At 42.3% G+C, this 24,441-nt stretch overlaps 1 protein-coding gene across 1 annotated transcript in view; it reads left to right on the plus strand.

Annotated features, from left to right (window-relative positions):
• Positions 1–4,195: 4,195 nt before the first annotated feature.
• Positions 4,196–24,441, plus strand: part of LOC128696203 (cell adhesion molecule Dscam2-like) — a gene marked incomplete at its 3' end in the record, with an annotated part of 42,146 nt that continues 21,900 nt past the window's right edge. Inside the window, exons 1-4 of the mRNA XM_070081567.1 lie at positions 4,196–4,503; positions 13,119–13,306; positions 16,868–17,014; positions 21,776–21,931. Coding sequence (XP_069937668.1) covers positions 4,400–4,503; positions 13,119–13,306; positions 16,868–17,014; positions 21,776–21,931 — 595 coding nt within the window. The remainder of the gene's footprint in view (positions 4,504–13,118; positions 13,307–16,867; positions 17,015–21,775; positions 21,932–24,441) is intronic.

Genomic DNA, 24,441 nt, shown 5'->3' on the forward strand with positions numbered 1-24,441 from the left:
AGGCTGAAGCAAGTCTCAGGGGCAGTGACCAGAGAAGACACACCATAGGAAGCTGAGAGGCTGAACAGGAAGGAAGGAGATATGAATTATGCTAAGGTCATATCAGCCTGTAAAGAAAGGCCAGGGAGTGGAAGGGAAGAGCAGATGGCTGCAGATGGAGAGGGAGATAGGTCGAATGCTGAGGCACAACCATGCTACCAAGAGCCACTGGAAAAATCAAGGGAGAAAATGACCACAGACAGGAACCTGAGTCACAGAGAGAGAGGCAATGGGAGGAGGAAAGGGCAAAATCAGTGTTTATCCATGGGCTTCGGGAGAGAGAGGAAAGGACACACACTGAAAGACGGCAGGAAGAAAGAAAGGAGATTAAGAAAATCATCATGGAAATAGGGGGAGAAGACATGGACGAGATTGTAAATTTTCAGAGAATAGGGGGGTACTTGAAGGGGAGAAACCGACCGATCAAGCTGATTCTCAGGACAGAAACAGTGCGGAACAGGATCCTCCAAGAGAAACCACGGTTGAAAAGCTCGGAAGAGTACAAGAAGGTGTTCCTAGACAGAGACAGAACACAGAGAGACGGCAGCTGAGGGAGAGGACAAAAAAGCGAAAGGAGCTAGGAAAGGAGACAAGGATGGAACCAGCAGAGGTCAGTCAGAGCAGAACAGAGCAGCAAGGGCAAGCACACACACAACTATCCTCAGAACCCCACAATCTATCACACCATCCCAACACACAATACAATCCATACCCACAGCTTCCACCCAACCCCCAACCATAGAATCCCACAGTATGCTACCAGGTCTCCCACCCCCACAGGCCCCCCAAACCACAGTGTTGGAAAGGAAACTGAAGGTATGGTACACAAATGCAGATGGAATAACAAACAAGTGGAAGGAGTGGCACAAAAGAGTCAAAGAGGCATCACCAGACATCATAGCTATCACAGAAACCAAGCTTACAGACCATACCCCCGGCCGGGATTGAACCCGCGGTCATAGAGTCTCAAAACTCCAGCCCGTCGCGTTAAATCCCGTCGCGTTCAATCCCGGCCGGGGGTATGGTTTATTTGCAATCGTGTCATTACGATTTCTTAAGCCAAGCTTACAGGTATGATAACAGATGCCATCTTTCCAATGGGATACCGGATCCTGAGGAAAGACAGAAGGAACAGGGGGGGTGGAGGAGTGGTATTGCTGATCAAACACCGATGGAATTTTGATGAGCTGGAGATACGAGACAGCGGAGAAGAAAGTGATTGCATAGCGGGAACGCTTCACTCTGGAGGTCCCAAGGCGATAATTGCAGTGATGTATAACCCACCACAGAACAGCAGGAGGCCAAGGCAAGAGTATGACGAGAGCAATAGAGCGATGGTTGACACACTGGCTGCAGTGGCCAGAAGAGCTCATGCATGCAGAGCAAAGCTCCTGATCATGGGCGACTTTAACCACAAGGAGACCGAATGGGAGAACTTGGAGCCACATGGGGGCCAAGATACATGGAGGGCTAAGATGATGGAGGTGGTACTAGAAAACTTCATGTACCAACATGTAAGGGACACTACAAGAGAGAGAGGAGAGGATGAACCAGCAAGACTGGACTTAGTATTCACCTTGAGTAGTGCAGATATTGAGGAAATCACATATGAAAGACCCCTTGGGGCCAGCGATCATGTGGTTTTGAGCTTCGAATACACAGTAGAGCTACAAGTGGAGGGGGAAACAGGAAAGCCAGGACAAATGAAACCAAACTACAGGAAAGGGGACTACACAGGAATGAGGAACTTCCTGAATGAGGTTCAGTGGGACAGAGAACTGGCAGGGAAGCCAGTTAATGAGATGATGGAATATGTAGCAACAATGTGCAAGGAGGTTGAGGAGAGGTTTGTACCCAAGGGAAACAGGAATAATGAAAAAGCCAGGATGAGCCCATGGTTCACCCAAAGATGCAAGGAGGCAAAAACCAAGTGTGCCAGGGAATGGAAGAAATATAGAAGGCAAAGGACCCAGGAGAATAAGGAGAGCAGTCGTAGAGCCAGAAACGAATATGCACAGATAAGAAGGGAGGCCCAACGTCAATATGAAAACGACCGCAACAAAAGCCAAATCTGACCCGAAGCTGTTATACAGCCACATCAGGAAGAAAACAACTGTCAAGGACCAGGTAATCAGGCTAAGGAAGGAAGGAGGAGAGACAACAAGAAATGACAGTGAAGTATGTGAGGAACTCAACAAGAAATTCAAAGAAGTGTTCACAGAGGAGACAGAAGGGGCTCCAGAAAGACGGAGAAGTGGGGTTCACCACCATGTGCTGGACACAGTACACACAACCGAGGAAGAAGTGAAGAGGCTTCTGAGTGAGCTAGATACCTCAAAGGCAATGGGGCCAGATAACATCTCTCCATGGGTCCTGAGAGAGGGAGCAGAGGCGCTATGTGTACCCCTAACAACAATATTCAATACATCTATCGAAACAGGGAGATTGCCTGAGGCATGGAAGACAGCAAATGTGGTCCCAATCTTTAAAAAAGGAGACAGACATGAAGCACTAAACTACAGACCAGTGTCACTGACATGTATAGCATGCAAAATCATGGAAAAGATTGTCAGGAGAAGAGTGGTGGAACATCTAGAAAGGAATGATCTCATCACCAGCAGCCAACATGGTTTCAGAGATGGGAAATCCTGTGTCACAAACCTTTTGGAGTTCTATGACATGGTGACAGCAGTAAGACAAGAGAGAGGGGTGGGTGGATTGCATTTTCTTGGACTGCAAGAAGGCGTTTGACACAGTACCACACAAGAGATTAGTGCAAAAACTGGAGGACCAAGCAGGGATAACAGGGAAGGCACTGCAATGGATCAGGGAATACTTGTCAGGAAGACAGCAGCTAGTAATGGTACGTGGCGAGGTGTCAGAGTGGGCACCTGTGACCAGCGGGGTCCCACAGGGGTCAGTCCTAGGACCAGTGCTGTTTCTGGTATTTGTGAACGACATGACGGAAGGAATAAACTCCGTGGTGTCCCTGTTTGCAGATGACGTGAAGTTGATGGGAAGAATTCATTCGATCGAAGACCAGGCAGAACTACAAAGGGATCTGGACAGGCTGCAGACCTGGTCCAGCAATTGGTTCCTGGAGTTCAATCCCACTAAGTGCAAAGTCATGAGGATTGGGGAAGGACAAAGAAGACCGCAGATGGAGTACAGTCTAGGGGGCCAGAGACTACAAACATCACTCAAGGAAAAAGATCTTGGGGTGAGTATAACACCAGGCACATCTCCTGAAGCGCACATCAACCAAATAACTGCTGCAGCATATGGCCGCCTGGCAAACCTCAGAACAGCATTCCGACATCTTAATAAGGAATCGTTCAGGACCCTGTACACCGTGTACGTTAGGCCCATATTGGAGTATGCGGCACCAGTTTGGAACCCACACCTAGCCAAGCATGTAAAGAAACTAGAGAAAGTGCAAAGATTTGCAACAAGACCAGTCCCAGAGTTTAGAGGTATGTCCTATGAGGAGAGGTTAAAGGAAATCAACCTGACGACACTGGAGGACAGGAGAGATAGGGGGGACATGATAACGACTTACAAAATACTGAGAGGAATTGACAAGGTGGACAAAGACAGGATGTTCCAGAGACTGGACACAGCAACACGGGGACACAGTTGGAAGCTGAAGACACAGATGAATCACAGGGATGTTAGGAAGTATTTCTTCAGTCACAGAGTAGTCAGGAAATGGAATAGTTTGGGAAGCGATGTAGTGGAGGCAGGATCCATACATAGCTTTAAGCAGAGGTACGATAAAGCTCATGGTTCAGGGAGAGTGACCTAGTAGCGACCAGTGAAGAGGCGGGGCCAGGAGCTTGGACTCGACCCCTGCAACCTCAACTAGGTGAGTATACACAAACACACACACACACACACACACACACACACACACACACACACACACACACACACACACACACACACACACACACACACACACACACAAAACAACCACTGTGGGAGTTGAATGATAGCTCTAGGCCTTTCGTTTTGCAGTCAACACATCAGGAGCTTGCACTCTTACGGAAAAGATGAGGTCCAAGCAAAGTCTTATTTGCTTAGACCTGTTTTCTGCAACATTGCAATCTCCTGATGTGTTGATTGCAACACGAAAGGCCTAAAGCTATCATTCAGTTCACCCCGTGGCTATTTTGCATCTTGTATCGCTTGTTCGTGATTTATGCATTATAGATATATATTGTGTTAAAGAGCACTTGGTTGTTGATGGCAGGTACGAGTGGTAGCGGTCAACAGCGTGGGAGAATCCCCATCATCTGAACCTTTGACTCTACGTACAGAGGGCGAGGCTCCCAGTGCTACACCCATCAACGTGCGGGCTATGGGTGTGAGCTCTCATGCAGTGCAGGTCTCCTGGACACCACCTGATGCAGATTCCTGGAATGGTCAGCTGTTAGGATACTACGTAGGGCACCGGCTTGATGGGTGTGTACGAAGGAGAGATGTTATCGCCCTTTGCTTGGAATATTGGAATCTAACTTTTTAAGTATAGTAGACCATTTTGCCTATATTGTGATGTTGAGGGAGAATGTGCCTTCCCAGGCCGGCATGCCAGGCTTAAGGTCGATGAGTAAGACATATGTAACAGTTAGGTATCTTTATTCCGAAACGTTTCGCCTACACAGGCTTCTTCGGTCGAATGCAGAAGAGTTTAGCAGAATTAATAGAGATGTGAAGACGATGTAATCAGTACATCACCGCTGAAGACGTAATTTTGAGGTGGTCAGTCTCTTATCCTGGAAAAGTTATGCTCTACAGTCTGGAATTGATGTGTTCAGTCCATCACTCTTGTGATGGACTGAACACCGATTCTAGGCTGATTGACTGATTACCTCAAACTACTCCTGTCTTTACCCCTCTCTGCTTTGTATTGGACTGATGAAGCCACTGTGTAGCGAAACGTTTTCTTAATAAAACTTCCCATATGTTGCATGTCTCAATCATCAGCTTAACGGTTCTGAAAACCAATATATACTGGTATGTTTAACTCTACTGGCTCCTCACTTATTTTTATTACCAAATATGTTTTTAAATAGATCATTTATGGTGTTAGTTCACTAGTATAGTTCACTTTATTTCATAATTATCAGACTAAAGGATGTCTCAGAGTTTCATGATTGTCTCAATCCTGAGGAATCTTAACCAGTCCAGTGTTCAAGTGTACATTTCCAAGTACCGTCATGTACTTTTCTGTGTTCTTCATTGGGACTCTTTAATCTGTACGTGGTACCCATTGACTGAAAGTGAACCAATCCCGTCTGGTTACTAAAGGTAAAGAAAATCACTATTTAGTTGCTAGGGTGAAGCAAATCACTATCTGGTTGCTAGGGTGAAGCAAATCACTATCTGGTTGCTAGGGTGAAGCAAATCACTATCTGGTTGCTAGGGTGAAGCAAATCACTATCTGGTTGCTGGGGTGAAGCAAATCACTATCTGGTTGCTATCTGGTTGGGGTGAAGCAAATCACTATCTGGTTGCTGGGGTGAAGCAAATCACTATCTGGTTGCTGGGGTGAAGCAAATCACTATCTGGTTGCTGGGGTGAAGCAAATCACTATCTGGTTGCTGGGGTGAAGCAAATCACTATCTGGTTGCTGGGGTGAAGCAAATCACTATCTGGTTGCTGGGGTGAAGCAAATCACTATCTGGTTGCTGGGGTGAAGCAAATCACTATCTGGTTGCTGGGGTGAAGCAAATCACTATCTGGTTGCTGGGGTGAAGCAAATCACTATCTGGTTGCTGGGGTGAAGCAAATCACTATCTGGTTGCTATATTAGACACATGTGCAACTCTTGGGTATGTTTATTGAGGAAACGTTTCGCCACGCAGTGGCTTCATCAGTCCATACTAAGGAGAATCGTGAAGAAAAGGAGGAGAATGAGGTAATCAGTCCCTCAACCTTGAGTCGATGTGGTCAGTCCATCAATCTTGAATAGAATACGGCATATATGCGGAGAAGCAGCTTATAAACCGTAGGCAGGAGAGGTGCAGCAGACGTAGGTGATGTCACATTTGTTCAATGTGGAAGTAGGTCGTGCCCAAGGGTTAGGCAAGCGAAGAATTCTCAAGTATTAAGATCCAAGAAGTTCACGATTCTCCTTAGTATGGACTGATGAAGCCACTGCGTGGCGAAACGTTTCCTCAATAAAGATACCCAAGAGTTGCACATGTGTCTAATTTATCGACGTGTCGGTTCTCTGAACCATTCATCTGCAATCCTGTCAGACACTGCAACTTCTTGGGATCTTAATACTTGGGAATTCTTCGCTTGCCTAACCCTTGGGCACGACCTACTTCCACATTGAACAAATGTGACACCACCTACGTCTGCTGCACCTCTTCTGCCTACGGTTTATAAGCTGCTTCTCCGCATATATGTGAATGAGAATGTAAATTGGTGGGTGAGTTAGAGAAGACAAAATGTTGTGTGATCTTAGTATAAGTATAGATAGTTTTAGTGATCTTGACGTAAGCGATCTTAGTTTTTAGTGATCTTGGTTATGATGTTTTAAGAGAATGTGTACAAAATGTGTGATGTTTTAGTAATCTTAGTGGTGGGGTTATAGAATTTGGTAACCGTTTTGATTGTGGTGATCTTAGATATTGGAGATATAACAGGTTGAAGCAAGGTATTTGGGAATGACGTCACTGATCACCAAGTAAAGACAGGTTGGAGTGACGTCATGGGAGGTGTCACTATCTGTGCCGTCATGTGTTGGTGGTAGTGAGGTGAGTGTATTAGATATTGGCAAATATTGTAAGGAGTTGGTGATTGTGATTTTTTGTGAATGTTTATAAAAATGAGTGTTTTCTGCGATCTTGGTGGTTTTGAGGTGAGTGATCATGGATGTTAGTTGATGGATGTCTTAGTTTTTTTGTGTGTGCACATGATATGTTTTCAGTTGGTGGTGATCCTGTTGTAAGTTTTTCAGTGTTGTTTGGAAATGCTCAAAGGTGTTTGAGACTATTCAAATTATTTGAGAATTTTTTTTTTTCGCTCATTTTATTTAATAGTCTGAGGTGAGTGGGATCGTCTTGGTTATAGTGATTTGAGGGGATTTCTATAAAATGGGTGATAGGCGGTGGTGTTTATCTTAGTTTCTGGGGATTTTTAGTGGTGTTTGGGCAGTATTCAGTGCTGTTTTGATAGTATTCAGAGGTGTTTTGGGAGTATTCAAAGGATTTTGATGTTTTTGAATGTGTTCAAATGATGTTTTTGGAGTATTCAAAGGTAATTTGATGGTGTTTTTGGTGTTGTTCAAAGTAAATTGTGGTGTGTGTGTGTGTGTGTGTGTGTGTTAGCTTTGGTAAATGCCTCATGACATAAGTGTATGAGTTAGTTTTTGTGATAATGTTGTAAAGTCTGGAGAGTTGTAATTTCGGTTAATGAAATGTGTAAGTGTAGATGAATTAGAGATTTCAAATCTTATTTGGGAGTATTCAAAATGATATTTTGGAAGTGTTCCAATGATGTCTTCGAAATGTTCTAATGTAATTTGGAAGTGTTTCAGTGTTGTCTGGAAATGTTCAAAGGTGTTTTTGTGAGTATTCAAATGATTTATGAGAGTGTTTTGATGGTGTTCAAAGTAATCTAGGGTTCTGTAGTGAGATGATAAAGGTTGTTGAGAGAATATTGAGAAAATGTGGTCTTCAAATGATGTATGAGAGTGTTTTGAAGGTGTTCAAAGTAAAGTGTGGTGTCTGTGTGTGTTAAGTGGTCATAGAATTTGGTGAATATCTTGGCTACAGTGATTTTAGTGGATTAGAGATGGGTGATGAGATGGATTTGTGGATGTGAAATGTGATTTTTTTGTGTGTTCTGAAGAGGTGTGTTGGGAGATGGGTGAGTGGATGTAAAGAAATGTGGGTGAGATGGAGAGGGGTATGGGGAGGGTTGTATTAGAAATTTAATGAAATATGGGGGATTTTACTGAAAATAAAGGTAATGTGTGAATATTTTAAAAGAAATTATAGAAGTGAAAAGTTATGATACATTGGAAAAGAAAGGAGGGCGAATCCTCAATACCAGGGACTTGAAGGTTGTAGAAACATGCCGCACTAGTTGGGTAGTGAGATGATTAGTTGTTGTGAGTATAATATTAATCTATGTGGATAAAAGCCTCTTCAAGCGGGGGCTCCTTGGCGTGGTGAAGAGGCTCTTGGTCTGAGGAATTAGACCTGTCGGTCTCCTTCCTCAGACCGAACCTAATTACCCGCCAATCCCCCCTTCCCTAACCCATCCTCCCCTTTTCCCTTTCCTCCTCCCCCTCCCCACCCCTCCCTTTTGCCCTTCCTCTTTTTGGCCTTTGGGATTTTTCCCACAGGTGCGCTAGTTCCTAGGTAGACGAAAGGGTACCGGGGTCCATCCCATTCCGTTGAGGTTCTTGGTGGTGGCGTAGTTTGCCGTGGAATCTGGATCGCCTGGGGATGTCCCGATGTTACAGTGAAGGTCAGCTGGGGTGAGTGTTGTAGCGCCAGGTAGATGTCGCAGTGAAGGTCAGCTGTAGTAAGTGCTGTAGCGCCAGGGTAGATGTTAGTGAAGGTCAGCTGTAGTAAGTGCTGTAGCGCCAGGGTAGATGTTAGTGAAGGTCAGCTGGAGTGAGTGTTGTAGCGCCAGGTAGATGTTACAGTGAAGGTCAGCTGGAGTGAGTGTTGTAGCGCCAGGTAGATGTTACAGTGAAGGTCAGCTGGAGTGAGTGTTGTAGCGCCAGGTAGATGTTACAGTGAAGGTCAGCTGGAGTGAGTGTTGTAGCGCCAGGTAGATGTTACAGTGAAGGTCAGCTGGTGTGAGTGTTGTAGCGCCAGGGTAGATGTTACAGTGAAGGTCAGCTGGAGTGAGTGTTGTAGCGCCAGGTAGATGTTACAGTGAAGGTCAGCTGGTGTGAGTGTTGTAGTGCCAGGTAGATGTTACAGTGAAGGTCAGCTGGTGTGAGTGTTGTAGCGCCAGGTAGATGTTACAGTGAAGGTCAGCTTGAGTGAGTGTTGTAGCGCCAGGTAGATGTTACAGTGAAGGTCAGCTGGTGTGAGTGTTGTAGCGCCAGGTAGATGTTACAGTGAAGGTCAGCTGGAGTGAGTGTTGTAGCGCCAGGGTAGATGTTAGTGAAGGTCAGCTGGAGTGAGTGTTGTAGCGCCAGGTAGATGTTACAGTGAAGGTCAGCTGGTGTGAGTGTTGTAGCGCCAGGTAGATGTTACAGTGAAGGTCAGCTGGAGTGAGTGTTGTAGCGCCAGGGTAGATGTTAGTGAAGGTCAGCTGGAGTGAGTGTTGTAGCGCCAGGTAGATGTTACAGTGAAGGTCAGCTGGTGTGAGTGTTGTAGCGCCAGGTAGATGTTACAGTGAAGGTCAGCTGGAGTGAGTGTTGTAGCGCCAGGTAGATGTTAGTGAAGGTCAGCTGGAGTGAGTGTTGTAGCGCCAGGTAGATGTTACAGTGAAGGTCAACTGGTGTGAGTGTTGTAGCGCCAGGTAGATGTTAGTGAAGGTCAGCTGGAGTGAGTGTTGTAGCGCCAGGTAGATGTTACAGTGAAGGTCAGCTGGTGTGAGTGTTGTAGCGCCAGGTAGATGTTACAGTGAAGGTCAGCTGGTGTGAGTGTTGTAGTGCCAGGTAGATGTTACAGTGAAGGTCAGCTGGAGTGAGTGTTGTAGCGCCAGGTAGATGTTACAGTGAAGGTCAGCTGGTGTGAGTGTTGTAGCGCCAGGTAGATGTTACAGTGAAGGTCAGCTGGTGTGAGTGTTGTAGAGCCAGGTAGATGTTACAGTGAAGGTCAGCTGGAGTGAGTGTTGTAGCGCCAGGTAGATGTTACAGTGAAGGTCAGCTGGAGTGAGTGTTGTAGCGCCAGGTAGATGTTACAGTGAAGGTCAGCTGGAGTGAGTGTTGTAGCGCCAGGTAGATGTTACAGTGAAGGTCAGCTGGTGTGAGTGTTGTAGCGCCAGGTAGATGTTACAGTGAAGGTCAGCTGGAGTGAGTGTTGTAGCGCCAGGTAGATGTTACAGTGAAGGTCAGCTGGTGTGAGTGTTGTAGCGCCAGGTAGATGTTACAGTGAAGGTCAGCTGGAGTGAGTGTTGTAGCGCCAGGTAGATGTTACAGTGAAGGTCAGCTGGTGTGAGTGTTGTAGAGCCAGGTAGATGTCGCAGTGAAGGTCATCTGGAGGTAGTGTTGTAGCGCCAGGTAGATGTGACAGTGAAGGTCAGCTTGAGTAAGTGTTGTAGCGCCAGGTAGATGTTACAGTGAAGGTCAACTGGAGTGAGTATTGTAGCACCAGGAACATGTCGCAGTGAAAGTCAGCTGGAGTAAGTGCTGTAGCGCCAGGTAGATGTTACAGTGAAGGTCAGCTGGAGTGAGTGTTGTAGCGCCAGGTAGATGTTACAGTGAAGGTCAGCTGGAGTGAGTGTTGTAGCGCCAGGTAGATGTTAGTGAAGGTCAGCTGGAGTGAGTGTTGTAGCGCCAGGTAGATGTCGCAGTGAAGGTCATCTGGAGTGAGTGTTGTAGCGCCAGGTAGATGTTACAGTGAAGGTCAACTGGAGTGAGTATTGTAGCACCAGGAACATGTCGCAGTGAAAGTCAGCTGGAGTAAGTGCTGTAGCGCCAGGTAGATGTTACAGTGAAGGTCAGCTGGAGTGAGTGTTGTAGCGCCAGGTAGATGTTACAGTGAAGGTCAGCTGGAGTGAGTGTTGTAGCGCCAGGTAGATGTTAGTGAAGGTCAGCTGGAGTGAGTGTTGTAGCGCCAGGTAGATGTCGCAGTGAAGGTCATCTGGAGTGAGTGTTGTAGCGCCAGGTAGATGCCGCAGTGAAGGTCAGCTGGAGTGAGTGTTGTAGCGCCAGGTAGATGCCGCAGTGAAGGTCATCTGGAGTGAGTGTTGTAGCGCCAGGTAGATGTCGCAGTGAAGGTCAACTGGAGTGAGTGTTGTAGCGCCAGGTAGATGTCGCAGTGAAGGTCAACTGGAGTGAGTGTTGTAGCGCCAGGTAGATGTCGCAGTGAAGGTCAGCTGGAGTGAGTGTTGTAGCGCCAGGTAGATGTCGCAGTGAAGGTCAGCTGGAGTGAGTGTTGTAGCGCCAGGTAGATGTAGTGAAGGTCAGCTGGAGTGAGTGTTGTAGCGCCAGGTAGATGTTACAGTGAAGGTCAGCTGGAGTGAGTGTTGTAGCGCCAGGTAGATGTTACAGTGAAGGTCAGCTGGAGTGAGTGTTGTAGCGCCAGGTAGATGTTAGTGAAGGTCAGCTGGAGTGAGTGTTGTAGCGCCAGGTAGATGTTAGTGAAGGTCAGCTGGAGTGAGTGTTGTAGCGCCAGGTAGATGTTACAGTGAAGGTCAGCTGGAGTGAGTGTTGTAGCGCCAGGTAGATGTTAGTGAAGGTCAGCTGGAGTGAGTGTTGTAGCGCCAGGTAGATGTTACAGTGAAGGTCAGCTGGAGTGAGTGTTGTAGCGCCAGGTAGATGTTAGTGAAGGTCAGCTGGAGGGAGTGTTGTAGCGCCAGGTAGATGTTAGTGAAGGTCAGCTGGAGTGAGTGTTGTAGCGCCAGGTAGATGTTAGTGAAGGTCAGCTGGAGGGAGTGTTGTAGCGCCAGGTAGATGTTAGTGAAGGTCAGCTGGAGGGAGTGTTGTAGCGCCAGGAAGATATCGCAGTCAGTCCCGCATGACCTCTGATAAACACAACAATTAAGACATAATAGTGTGTCAGAGCAACCTGGAGGTCCTGGAAGGTCATCCCTACATGTGGTATCCTTGTATGAGTCACGTGGCTGATTCATGTGAGGGCGCAGTTAACGAACCCCAACAACAGTCGGAAGATGGCCCGAGTTCTAATTGGGTCAGATTTAATGGGCAAATAATTACATAAATTGCTACTGTTTTGAATGATGATTTAAAAAGACATTTAAGCAAGCTCTGGGATATATTAATTAGAAAATTTTCAGCTCTGTGTCAGTGAGTTTTTGAATCACTTCTAGGTATTCCTTACCAAGGTTTGTGTCATTTTGAACGGTAGTATAATAATAATAATATTATTAATATTAATATTCTTATTATAGTATTAAATCGTGACAATTGTGGCATTCTGAAAGTCAGTGAGGCGGTTATTGGTGTTAAGGATTACGGTGTAAGCATTGTTCCTTTTTTGTTTATACACAGTTTCACAAGTTTAGGTCAAGGATCCCTAGTTTTATTGACAAGCTATTAAACAGCTTAAAGATTCCTAACTTTATTGACAAACTAAGAGCTGTTACCTACATCAGCTCATTTGAAAGCATTTTTATTGTTACGAAACATACAAGTAAGGAACAGGATGAAGTTGGAGCCATCTGTGGGCCAGCATTTTCATTTAATCAACTCACTATATCTCGTTCATATCATTATGCTGTGCGAACGTGTTCCAGACTCGAGTCATCAGATGAAGTGATGTTCTGGAGAAGGGTACAGCCAGAGTGAAGTTGTTGCTTTCTGCTCCTCTTGTGGTATAGAAGCTTGCTTCACGCTGTCCTCGAAGCGGATCCAAGTGTGATAATCTCTCTGTCTCTCTCTCTCTTTATCTATATCTCACTTTTTTCTCTTTCTCTTACTTTTTCATTTACACAATGGTTTTGTATGTTAGGTTAAGAATTTCTACCTTTACTGTCACCTCTCACTATTCCACCACTTACTACTACTACTACTATTGCTACTACAACTACCACCATCCTGCCAGTATCCAAAGGGAGTGTAGGGTGGGGAGAGAGTTCGAGTTTACTATCCATACCTCATACATTTAGATAATTTATGATAGTCCTTACTTAATAAGAAAATAACCTTCCCAGTAAATTGTTTTGGTGATGACTAGAACTTTTTCTGTTGTCGGTCTTTTCCATTTACCCCCACGTATTATATTGACTGGAAAGCGTTATCCTAGTATGGTTTATACAGTGTAGGATCTAAGGATCCTAGGATCAGTACCCATCACCAGCACCAAGACACCACCTCATCCCCAGTGTCCGCTTTGACATGGTTATTAAGCATATTTTATCTTCTAATAGCGGGATGCATAGCACAGGTAATACATATAACGAGTGTTGTTCTTCAGAGCGGTGAGTCAGGGCCGATCGTTCAGCTTCGACACTGTGGGAGTGACAGCGGGAGCAGCAGGGGAGGAGACGTGGACAGTGGCAGGCTTACAGAGCTTCACTAGATATATCTCCGTCCTGCAGGCCTTCAACGCTAAAGGTCCCGGTCCTCTCTCCACTGAAGTATTTGCCACTACACTAGAGGATGGTGAGTATCGTTAACATCATTTTCATGGTAAGCTGTTAGGGGTCATACCTGGGAAAGCAGTCATAATCACGTATGGCCCATTGAGCGAACGCTGTCCCTATTTCCGTCAGTCAAAAAAAAAAAAATTTCACTAACACAACACCTCTTTCACTGGAGATAGTGGGGAGTATCCTTTAAAACGAATGTAATTGGTTCTAAAACCTCGTTCGTAACAGAGGTGTTCCGTTCCAGGCCACCAAATACAACTACTTAACAATGAAAATATAAAATTGTAAAAAGTGCATAAATTTGCATTTAAACTCCTAAAATAAAGAATGTCATTAATACTTATAATAAAAAATAAATAAAAATAACCAAAAGTACTGAACATTATCCAGTCTTAGTGTTGTTCAGTATATAGGACATGAGGCAGAGGGGAAGAGAATTACGGAGAAAAGGTGGAAGGCGTAGAATCATCTTTCCTAGTCCTCTTTGGTGATAGTCCTACAGGCAGTTCTTCTGTAAGATCTTTTTGAACGATATTCGTACGCAGTATCCCCTCAAGGGAGGTTCCTTGACGCTGGTGAGGGGCTCTTGATCTAGGGAATTGGATCTGTGCTCCTGTTCCCTGTCACCCTCTGTCACCCAACTTTTGGCGAAGTTTACCCTATAAGAGTTCTTGAGACTCCCGATTTCTAAAATAGCACAGTTCTAAACATAGAAAACTGGTGTCTTGCTTGTAAGTGCAGATACTAGTGCACATAAATTTAGGTGAGTACATTTATCATACATAATAACATATATATGCAAATTACCTAAGATAACCCAAAAAAGTCAGTGACTTATTTTCACTGGGGGCACTGTAATATCATGATTATATCCTTAAAAATTAAATCAACTAAGTAACTCTACGCGAAAATTATCTTTTAGAAATTTGGGTTGTTATGGGTTCCGGTGCTTTTGGTTCTTTTTGCTTGAAGTCATAAGATACACCTAATAACTAGAAATTGTTTGGGATAACGCCTTTATTGCTGTAGTATGTTTTAAATTTTTAGGAATTTGTTTTAAAGGTGTTCGATGCAACCAGCAGTTTACTTACTAATGTTGATGCAATAGTTTTGTAGAATGAATTGAAGCAATTTGCCAATTTAGTTGTTTCATGGCATACCTTGTTATAGATATTTAGCACTATGTTAGATCTATCTACTGGTTCACGGTTGCCAGCGCTTTCTAGGATTGTTCTCGTATTCGTCGATTTTTGAGCAACAATATCTTGCTTACTCTGCACCTTGTTCCTTACCCTGTGAAATTTAAGGTAAACAGGCAACATCCTGCCTGTTTACCCGAAATCTTTGTAGCAACTGATATTTCTTTAACCGGTGGAATAACGTCAAGGATGGCATGTAATTCCAGAATTTTTATAAGAAAACTTAAACCAATAACAATGGTAAATTAGATTGTGGACTGTATAATTATGATTCACTGAGATATACTAAATATTGGCCAATATTAGATACCTTAAGTAAGGAGTTGATACCATATTTTAGGGAGCTAGGATAAACTTATTATAGGTGCACTTGAAGAATAAATATCTCACAATCACCGCGTAAAGTATTATCTTCCTTATCAGCCCTATTCGGGAGGAATTAATATTGATATAAACACTTCAAGATACCTATGATATTCATTTCATGGTCCTTAATTATTACCGATACACTCTAACGTCGGCCACGATTACACATTATTAAATTCTGCAACACTCCATTTTACGTGTATGTTCAACCTTTTTTTTATTCGCTCTCCCAGTGTGTTGGTTCATCTGTCATTTGAAAATTTTCTAAAAGTCACACCAATACTACATTTTACTATTTTTTTTTTAATTTTTACACACTAATTTCAGGAAAATTATAAAAATTTTCCACATTATAACAGTCCAATCACAACTGTGTATCCTGTTTACAATTTTCCCAGTGCAGTTGTGATAAAATGATAAATAAGACGCTGTGGTAATGACGCCTGACTGACTAATGTTATCAGAGGGTCACAAAATATGTGGTAGAGTATGGTGGCTGAGAACTTTGCGATCCGGGTTGGTGCATTAATTAGTTGAGTGTAACTGTTTAATCCTAGAAGTTGCTTATACCTTTTACATATCCAGTTATTCTGTTGTTGACAACAGATATTAAAGTCTCCCAGTATTATTGCCTCACAATTGTGCTCAGTTCTGGACAAGATTCTCTACAAGTTTTCCAAGAACTGATCATGGGTGGGAGAGAACAAAACAGTTCCTACTAGTATGGTTTGGGTAACAACTCGAACCATAGAATCTCCAGTTTAGTGTCAAAGAAATCGGGTCTTGGGTTGTAAGCTAAGACATTTCTTACATAAGCACCTACTCCACCAACTTGTCTATTTGTGTTTTATATTGTAACCTTCTATTTTAACTTCATCGTTAATCACTGTCTCATCTAACCAGGATACATAGACATTACTGCCGCCTTAGTCTCGTTTGCTAAAATCTTAAACTCTGTGATTTTGGGTAAAAGTGACCTAACACTGACATAAACAAAGTGAAGACCTGGTTATTTGACCCATTCATAATCATCGATATATTGCAAGGTTCAGTTACTGCAGAAAAATTTTATGCATAATCAAGGTCAGCACTAAAAATAGGTAACAGAGTTAAAGTGCATTTGTTGCATACAGATTGTGAAGAATTAGATTAGATTTTTGCCACCTAAGTGGCTAGTTTATTGTGCACCCCATATCCATCCTGTGAACGGCAGCACAATAGCACATGGATACACAAAGGGCCTAGGAACTAGACCCTTTAAATGGTTAACATGAGTGCAGGAATACTTGTCTGTTACAAGTAAATCTAGGAAATTTGCATAATGTATCTGATATCTTATTTTCATTGATATCTTGACATTATTGTACTATATATTCCTCGGTAAGTGGACAATTAAGCACATATTGTTCAAGATAGTGACTGTAGGGCTGGCCACATACTCTGCATTTTGTTAGATCATCCTCTGTGTGTCTACCAAACTGCCAGAAGTACTTGTAAACAAACCTAAGCCTAGCCACTGCAACATCAGTCAGTCTGTTCTCTTTGCAAGTTGAAAATTACACACATGTGCAACATCTGGGTATCTTTATTATAGACGTTTCCCCAATCAGTGGCTTTATCAATACAATTTCAAGGGCACAATTGGAAGACAGTAGAACTATATACAAAAGATGAGGTAATCACTCCCTCAGCCATGGAGTTAGTGAAGAGCACCGTAGTAAAGAATCTGGAGCACAGGCAAGGTAAGATGGCGCTTATATACTGGCGTCAGGTGGTGAGGGACACGTAGCAGACGAAGACATTCACAGTGAGAGTGCGAATTTCATTCACTGTGCTTAACACATTTATCCTAAAAAAATATATTTAATATTACTACTTATTTAGTATGGCGTATTGTGAGAGTAATTATTATTATTATTATTATTATTATTATTATTATTATTATTATTATTATTATTATTATTATTATTATTGTCATTAAAGTCTAATAATAATGGTTAATCTTGCAGTTCCTGAAGCAGCACCGGAGGGGGTGACATGTGTGGCACTGACTTCCACTAGAGTTCAGGTGACCTGGTCCCCACCACCACCTGCACTCACCCACGGTCGCATCACCACCTACACCCTCACCTACACTCCCATGGACGACCACACAGGTCAGTACACCAGTCAAGATATTAATCTTCTTCAATACCGATAAGTTTCGCATTAAAGGTACATGTCTTATTTATCTTACTGATGTGTCTTATTTACCTTATTTGTGTCTTATCTTACTTATGCGTTTTACTAATCTTACTTATGAGTCTTATTTTGCTTGTGCCTTACTTATCTTACTTGTGTGTCTTACTTATCTGAGGTGTCTTACTTATCTGAGGTGTCTTACTTATAATACATATGTGTCTTATCTTACTTAAGTCTTACTTAACATATTGGTCTTACCTTACTTGAGTCTTACTTATCTTTCTTATGTCTTACTTACCTTAATTATATCTTTTGTGTCTTACCAATTTTTGTTATGTGTCTTAATTACCTTACTTATGTGTCTTACCAATCTTACTTATGTGTATTGCTTATCTTACTTATGTGTCTAACTTATCTTATGTGTTTTACTAATCTTACTTATGTCTTACCTTATTTGTCTTATCTTACTTATGTCTTATCTTATTTATGTCTTATCTTACTTATGTCTTATCTTAATTATGTGTCTTACCAATCTCAATTTTGCGTATTATTTATCCAGTATAAGTGTGTCTACTTGGCAAGTGAAGCATTTTCCTTCCCAGTCTTCTTAATTATTGCAGACACCAATGATATACATGTGTATGTGGCCTGGTGGTTTAATGCTCTCGCTTCACACGGTGAGGGCCTGGGTTCGATTCCCAGCCAGAGTAGAAACATTGGACGTGTTTCTTTCCACCTGTTGTCTATGTTCCCCATCAGTAAAATGGGTACTGGGTGTTAGTCGACTGGTGTGGGTCGCATCCTGGGACACTGACCTAAGGAGGCCTGGTCACAGACCGGGCCGCGGGGGCGTTGACCCCCGGAACTCTCTCCAGGTAAACTCCAGGTGCTCAGATTGACTCGACTTACACTTAAAATATGACCGACAACACCAAGTCCCTAAATGAACTAACTTCTCAACCATCAAGGCAATCAGACAGTTTGCCAGAACAATATGGCGACCCATTCGCCAAACAGCAATAATGCTCGAAGAAGCACAGCATCACGCAAGGAATAAAGGAATCCAAAAACTACCCTAACTGCAGACCTTCAGCAGATACTTCACAAAAGGCATAAAACTCCCCCATTACTGAAATTGGTTTCAGCACTTCCAGTTTCCCAACTGCGACAGTGTGTAGATGCCAGAACAAATGTAGGTCTAGAGTTGAACTCGGGACCAGAGATATAGAGTATCTCCACGACACAAACTATAAAAACGTCAAATATCACTATGTAATGGTAGTTTCTCCAGCAACCCAACTCAACTCACTGGGAGTCCTACCTGCAGTCCTCTGGTAGTCCCCATTGCACCCCACCAGCAATCCCTGGTAGTCTTTCTGGGTACCCACTGGTAATCTTTCATGCAACCCACTGGTAATCTTTCATGCAACCCACTGGTAATCTTTTGTGCAACTCACAAGTAATCTTTCGTGCAATCCACTAGTAATCTTTCGTGCAACCCACTAGTAATCTCACCTGCAAGCCAATGGTAGTCCCACATGTTACCTATTGGTAGTCCCACCTACAATCCTCTAGTAGTTCCTCCTTCATCTCACTGGTAGTCTCATCTCCATTATTCTGGTATTCTTTCTTGTAAGTCACTTGCGGTGACTCATACAACCCAGTAGTAGGTTCTCCAGCAGCCCACTAGTAGTCTTTAATGCAGTCCACTGGTAGTCTCAAATGCAACCCAGCGGGAGTCTCACGTGCAATCCACTGGTAACACATTTTGCAACGAACTGGTAATATTTCCTACGACTCGCTGTTGATCAACCGACAATCCACACGTAGCTCTACCCCAAACCACTGGTAGTTCCACCTACTATCCTTTGATAGTCCCACCTGTGACTCACTAGTAGCCCAGCCATTACCCTAGTGGTAGTGACTCTTGAACACCACGGGTAGTATCACCAGTAGATCACTGGAAGTCTATCCTACAACCCACTGGAAGTCCAACATTCAACCCAGTGGAAGCTCCACCTGCATCCCACTGGTAGTGCTATCTGCAACGCCGTGTTATTCCCTCCTGCACCCCATTGGAAGTTTCTCATGCAAGGTAGTTTTTCTTGTAACCCTCTGGTAGTTCCACCTGCAACCTACTGGTAGTCCCATCTGCACCCTGCTGGAAATTCCACCTGCAACCCACTGGCAGCTGGTTACCAGTAAGTTTCAGGAAAGACTTCCAGTTGCATGCTAACAGGCTTATGACTGGGTTACAGGGAGAACTAGCAGTGAACTGTGGTTTTGTACAACCAGTGGGTTGCATTAAAGACTACCAACCACTTGGTGGTTGCTGGAGAAGCAAGCAGTGGGTTACACTGGGACAACAAGTGAGTTGCAAATGTGACTACAAGTTCATTTCTGGAAGACTCACCAGTGAGTTGCACGAATGTCTACCAATGAGTTACACAGGAAGGCCTACCAGTAGGATGTAGGAGAAAATATCAATGGATTGCGGGATGGTCCCGTAGTGGATTGCAGGGAGGTATACCAATGGGTTGCAGGAGGGTACTGCCAGTTGGTTACAGAAAGGGCTACTAGTGAGTTACAGGAGGGTACTACCAGAGCGTTACATGAAGGACTACCAGTGGGTTGCATGAAGATCTACGACTGGGATGCATGAAGGTCTTCCAGTGAGTGGTTGCATGAAGTACTACCAATGGATTAATCAAGGGATTAATCAAAACAGACCAGGTAATCCAGCCAAACCCATAATTAGCTCTTTAGGTTCAGTTTTCTAGAAATAACCTAAATGGCTAGTAGATACATTGAGCCCAATTGTTGGCAAAGTTTCTAACTTTAATGTTAAGAATGATATTTAGTTGATAAATTAGGCACCATAACTCGCTTAAATAATTGCAGTATAGTTTTGATGCCACTTCATTGTTAACAAAAGTTTCAGTAAGTTTCCTCTCTGAAAACCTCGATAATTACGATTTACCTTTGCCTGTGCCAACAATCATTGAGCTTAATAAACTTTGTATTGGTGATGCAAAGTTTGAGTTTAATGGCGATTTCTACAGTCATAACTTTGGTATGGCAATGAGAAATCCTCTTTCATGAGTCCTTAGCAATTTGCATATGGAATATTTTGAAACAGGATTGCTTAACAGATTTCTTCGCGATAAAGCTAAGTGGTACAGCTATGTTGATGATGTTTTATGCTTAATGTTTAAGAATATCTATATATATATATATATATATATATATATATATATATATATATATATGTATATGTATATATATATATATATGTATATTGTGTATATATATATATATATGTATATATATATATATATATATATATATATATATATATATATATATATATATATATATATATATATATATATATATATATATATATATATATATATATATAAACCATTTCCTTCTTGAATTAAATAGTCTAGCTTCTAACATAATGTTTACTGTTGAGTTTAAACAAAATAGCTCATTTGTCTTAATTATTAAGGGGAACCATGAAGTTAAATTGAAAATAGCAGAAAACCAACAAATAACTGTTCTTAAGTACTATATTATTTTTCACATCATGATAGTCACACATTCTGTATTCTCATCCATGACTCACGAAATCGTAATGACACAATTGCAAACCATCTATACCAAGGGCGGGAATTGAACTCGTGGCGAATGATTCGTAAAACTCCAGGCCAGCGCATAGCTACCTGGAGCAGTGGCTTCCACACTGACCTGGAGTTTTACGACTCACCACGAGTTCAATCCCCGCCCATGGTATGGTTTTTTATCCTCACCCATTTTTTGAGAGCTTTCCGTATTTGCGATTCAGACATCATAGACGAGAAATTTTGAAATAGCAAATGATCTAAGATTGCGCTAAACCCACAAGAGTCATACAGTGCTGTTAAAATTCCCTGAAAACCTTATTGACAGTTATTTTAAAATTGCCAGAAATACATTTTACAATTCAAAAAATGACAGGCATATTCAGCCAAGAATATGTTCGTTTTTTCTTACAACGAAAACCCTGATATAATTTCTCTGCTTAAGAATTTTAAAATCAAAATTGTATTTATAAATACTGATACAGTAAAAAAAAAATTTGATTAAGAATTCTCCCAGAAATGCTGATGGTTGTGTCTATACGATTCCTAGTAAAAAATTATCAGTAAAGTTAATTACGGTCAAACTAGTAATAATCTTGAACTAAGATTACAACAATATAAATATCGCATTAGAAGTGGACAAAGTTTGATGCTGTTTATTCATGTTAGAGATTTAAACCATCCAATAGATTTTCTAAAGGCCGAAAAAGTTGTATTTAGCAGGTCAATGGTTGAGAGAAATATAATCAAATTAACCTTAGTAGTATTGATTTTAATATGAAGATTAGTTTATGGATTTATAGTAGATTCATTTATAATTATTAGAATTTGTAAGGCATTTAAGCTATGCCTGACATGTCGCTCATAAATCTTATTTGATTTGTTACCCGACCAAATATTAACTAATCTCAAGTTTAGCATGCTGAATGAGGTGTGAGGTCGCCTTTTTATAATTAATTCCTTGATAATGTGAGAAGTGACGAAAGCGAGACAACCTCTACTCATGCAGCCAGATGGTGTTAACTCAGAAAATTCATAAAATCTAAAATTTTAATCGTTCTCTAATCTTTTTCACCGGTAATTAACCTAGCAGTAACTGGCCTTCTTCAGGTCTACCAGCGGGAGAGTCACGTGTCGTGACCGGACAGAATACCATCGTGGGAGACCTGGAGAGATACACCAACTACTCTGTCAGTGTGGCTGCCTCCACAAGGGCTGGCCTCGGCGTTGCCTCACACCCTGTCAACTGTGCTACGGAGGAAGACGGTAAGTAGAGTTGTCGGTATCAGTTATCAAGGTTTTATACCAATTCCTAACATGCAACCAGAGATTTATTAAGTTGAGCTGGGCAGAGGCAGTGCCTGAGGCTGGTGTGTGTGTCAGGAGTCAAACGAAGCACCACTGCCTGACCACCAGCCTACTTGAGACGTAAGATGGGGAGGGGGAGCGGGGGGGATGAGCAGTTCAGCGATGCCACCCTTTGAAATTTTTTCAAGTTCCTGGGATTTGGTGGTAAAATGTAAAAAGACAGACAATCTCGGTATTTTTGTTGCATTCTAATAACTATTTTCATATTTTCACACTTCAGCTACTTAACTACCTGTGTCCAGTACATATCAGTTGTCACTCGTGGCTCTCGCTCTCGACTTTGCAAGTAGGTTCATGCATTTGGATCATTGTTCTTATTACTGTATTCCCTAAAGTGATATTAAAATTAGTGACTCTGGAGATGTCCCAAAGTGTGGTATCAGCAAGAATTTAAAGCGCGAGTGGATGGATAACCCAGAACCCAGAACACTTAAAGTGTGACTCATCAGATAAATATGCTGCTTTGTGTATGGTATGTGATTTTACGTTGAAGAATTGTAATATGTCATCTCATATGGCTCGTAAAGCTTCCTTAGATTTAGCATGTAAGAAATGCTGTTGGATACTCAGTATTCAACAACATTTTATAAAGGTATCAGGACTTGCTCATCATGCTTAGGTTGCAAAAGCAGAATTAATCATCTCAGGTTTCCTGGCAGAACACGACATGGCATTCTTCGGGCGAGTCACTTGGTGTCTACCAAGTGACTCCACACCACCATATGTCCTTGGGTAGCGAGTGTGGTCAGGTGGATTAAAGCATCATGAGTTTTCGCCCACCATGAGGCAGGCCAGTGCAGCATGGCTTCGGCTCCTTGACTAATCGCAGTGTTATTATGATCAATACCACTTGTTCGTGGGTACAATAATATATATATATATATATAAACACTGATCTCTGGCTGAAGGAGACTCGAACCTACGAACCTTAGGACAAGGTACGCAGTGCTTTACCAATCTACCCACACTGGATCAATACCACTTGTTGTGGGTACAATAATATATATATATATATATAGATTGGTAAAGCACTGGACCGTACCGTACCTTGTCCTAAGGTTCGTAGGTTCGAGTCTCCTTCAGCCAGAGATCAGTGTTTGTGTATATTTCGCATGCTCTCGCGAATTCCTTGCATATATATATATATATATATATATATATATATATATATATATATATATATATGCATGCATGCATGCATGCGCAAAACAACCACTGTGAAAGAATAGTGAAATTCCAAGCGCTTTCGTGACTCATATTGTGAGTAGTCACGAAAGCGCTTGGAATTTCACTATTCTTTCACAGTGGTTGTTCTGCATATTCTGAAATCACTTGTTTACTTTGATCAAATGGATTTGTCAGTTAAAAATAGAATAGGAGAGTTGGTAGATGGGGAGATGGAGGTATTGGGTAGATGGCGAGAATACTTTGAGAACTTTTAAGTGTCGACGAAGAAATGGAGGCGGTAATTTCATGCACTGGCCAGGGAGGTATACCATCTTTTAGGAGTGAAGAAGAGCAAGATGTGAGTGTGGGGGAGGTGCGTTAGGCAATACGTAGAATGAAAGGGGGTAAAGCAGCTGGAACTGATGGGATCATGATAGAAATGTTAAAAGCAGGGGGGGATGTAGTGTTGGAATGGTTGGTACTTTTGTTTAATAAAAGTATGAAAGAGGGGAAGGTACCTAGGGAAGGGGACAAAAGAGATTGTAAAAATTATAGAGGAATTAGTTTACTGAGTATACCAGGAAAAGTGTATGGTAGGGTTATTATTGAAAGAATTAGAGGTAAGACAGAATGTAGGATTACGTATGAGCAAGGAGGTTTTAGAGTGGGTAGGGGATGTGTAGATCAGGTGTTTACATTGAAGCATATATGTGAACAGTATCTAAATAAAGGTAGGGAAGTTTTTATTGCATTTATGGATTTAGAGAAGGCATATGATAGAGTGGATAGAGGAGCAATGTGGCAGATGTTGCAAGTATATGGAATAGGTGGTAAGTTACTAAATGCTGTAAAGAGTTTTTATGAGGACAGTGAGACTCAGGTTAGGGTGTGTAGAAGAGAGGGAGATTACTTCCCGGTAAAAGTAGGTCTGAGACAGGGATGTGTAATGTCACCATGGTTGTTTAATATATTTATAGATGGCGTTATAAAAGAAGTAAATGCTAGGGTGTTCGGGAGAGGGGTGGGATTAAATTATGGAGAATCAAATACAAAATGGGACATGACAATTTTTGCTGATGATACTGTGCTTATGGGTGATTCTAAAGAAAAATTACAGAGGTTAGTGGACGAATTTGGGAGTGTGTGTAAAGGTAGAAAGTTGAAAGTGAACATAGAAAAGAGTAAGGTGATGAGGGTATCAAATGATTTAGATAAAGAAAAAATGAATATCAAATTGGGGA

Source organism: Cherax quadricarinatus, unplaced genomic scaffold, assembly GCF_038502225.1.
Source record: "Cherax quadricarinatus isolate ZL_2023a unplaced genomic scaffold, ASM3850222v1 Contig3162, whole genome shotgun sequence".
In the NCBI taxonomy this organism is placed as follows: Eukaryota; Metazoa; Arthropoda; class Malacostraca; order Decapoda; family Parastacidae; genus Cherax; species Cherax quadricarinatus.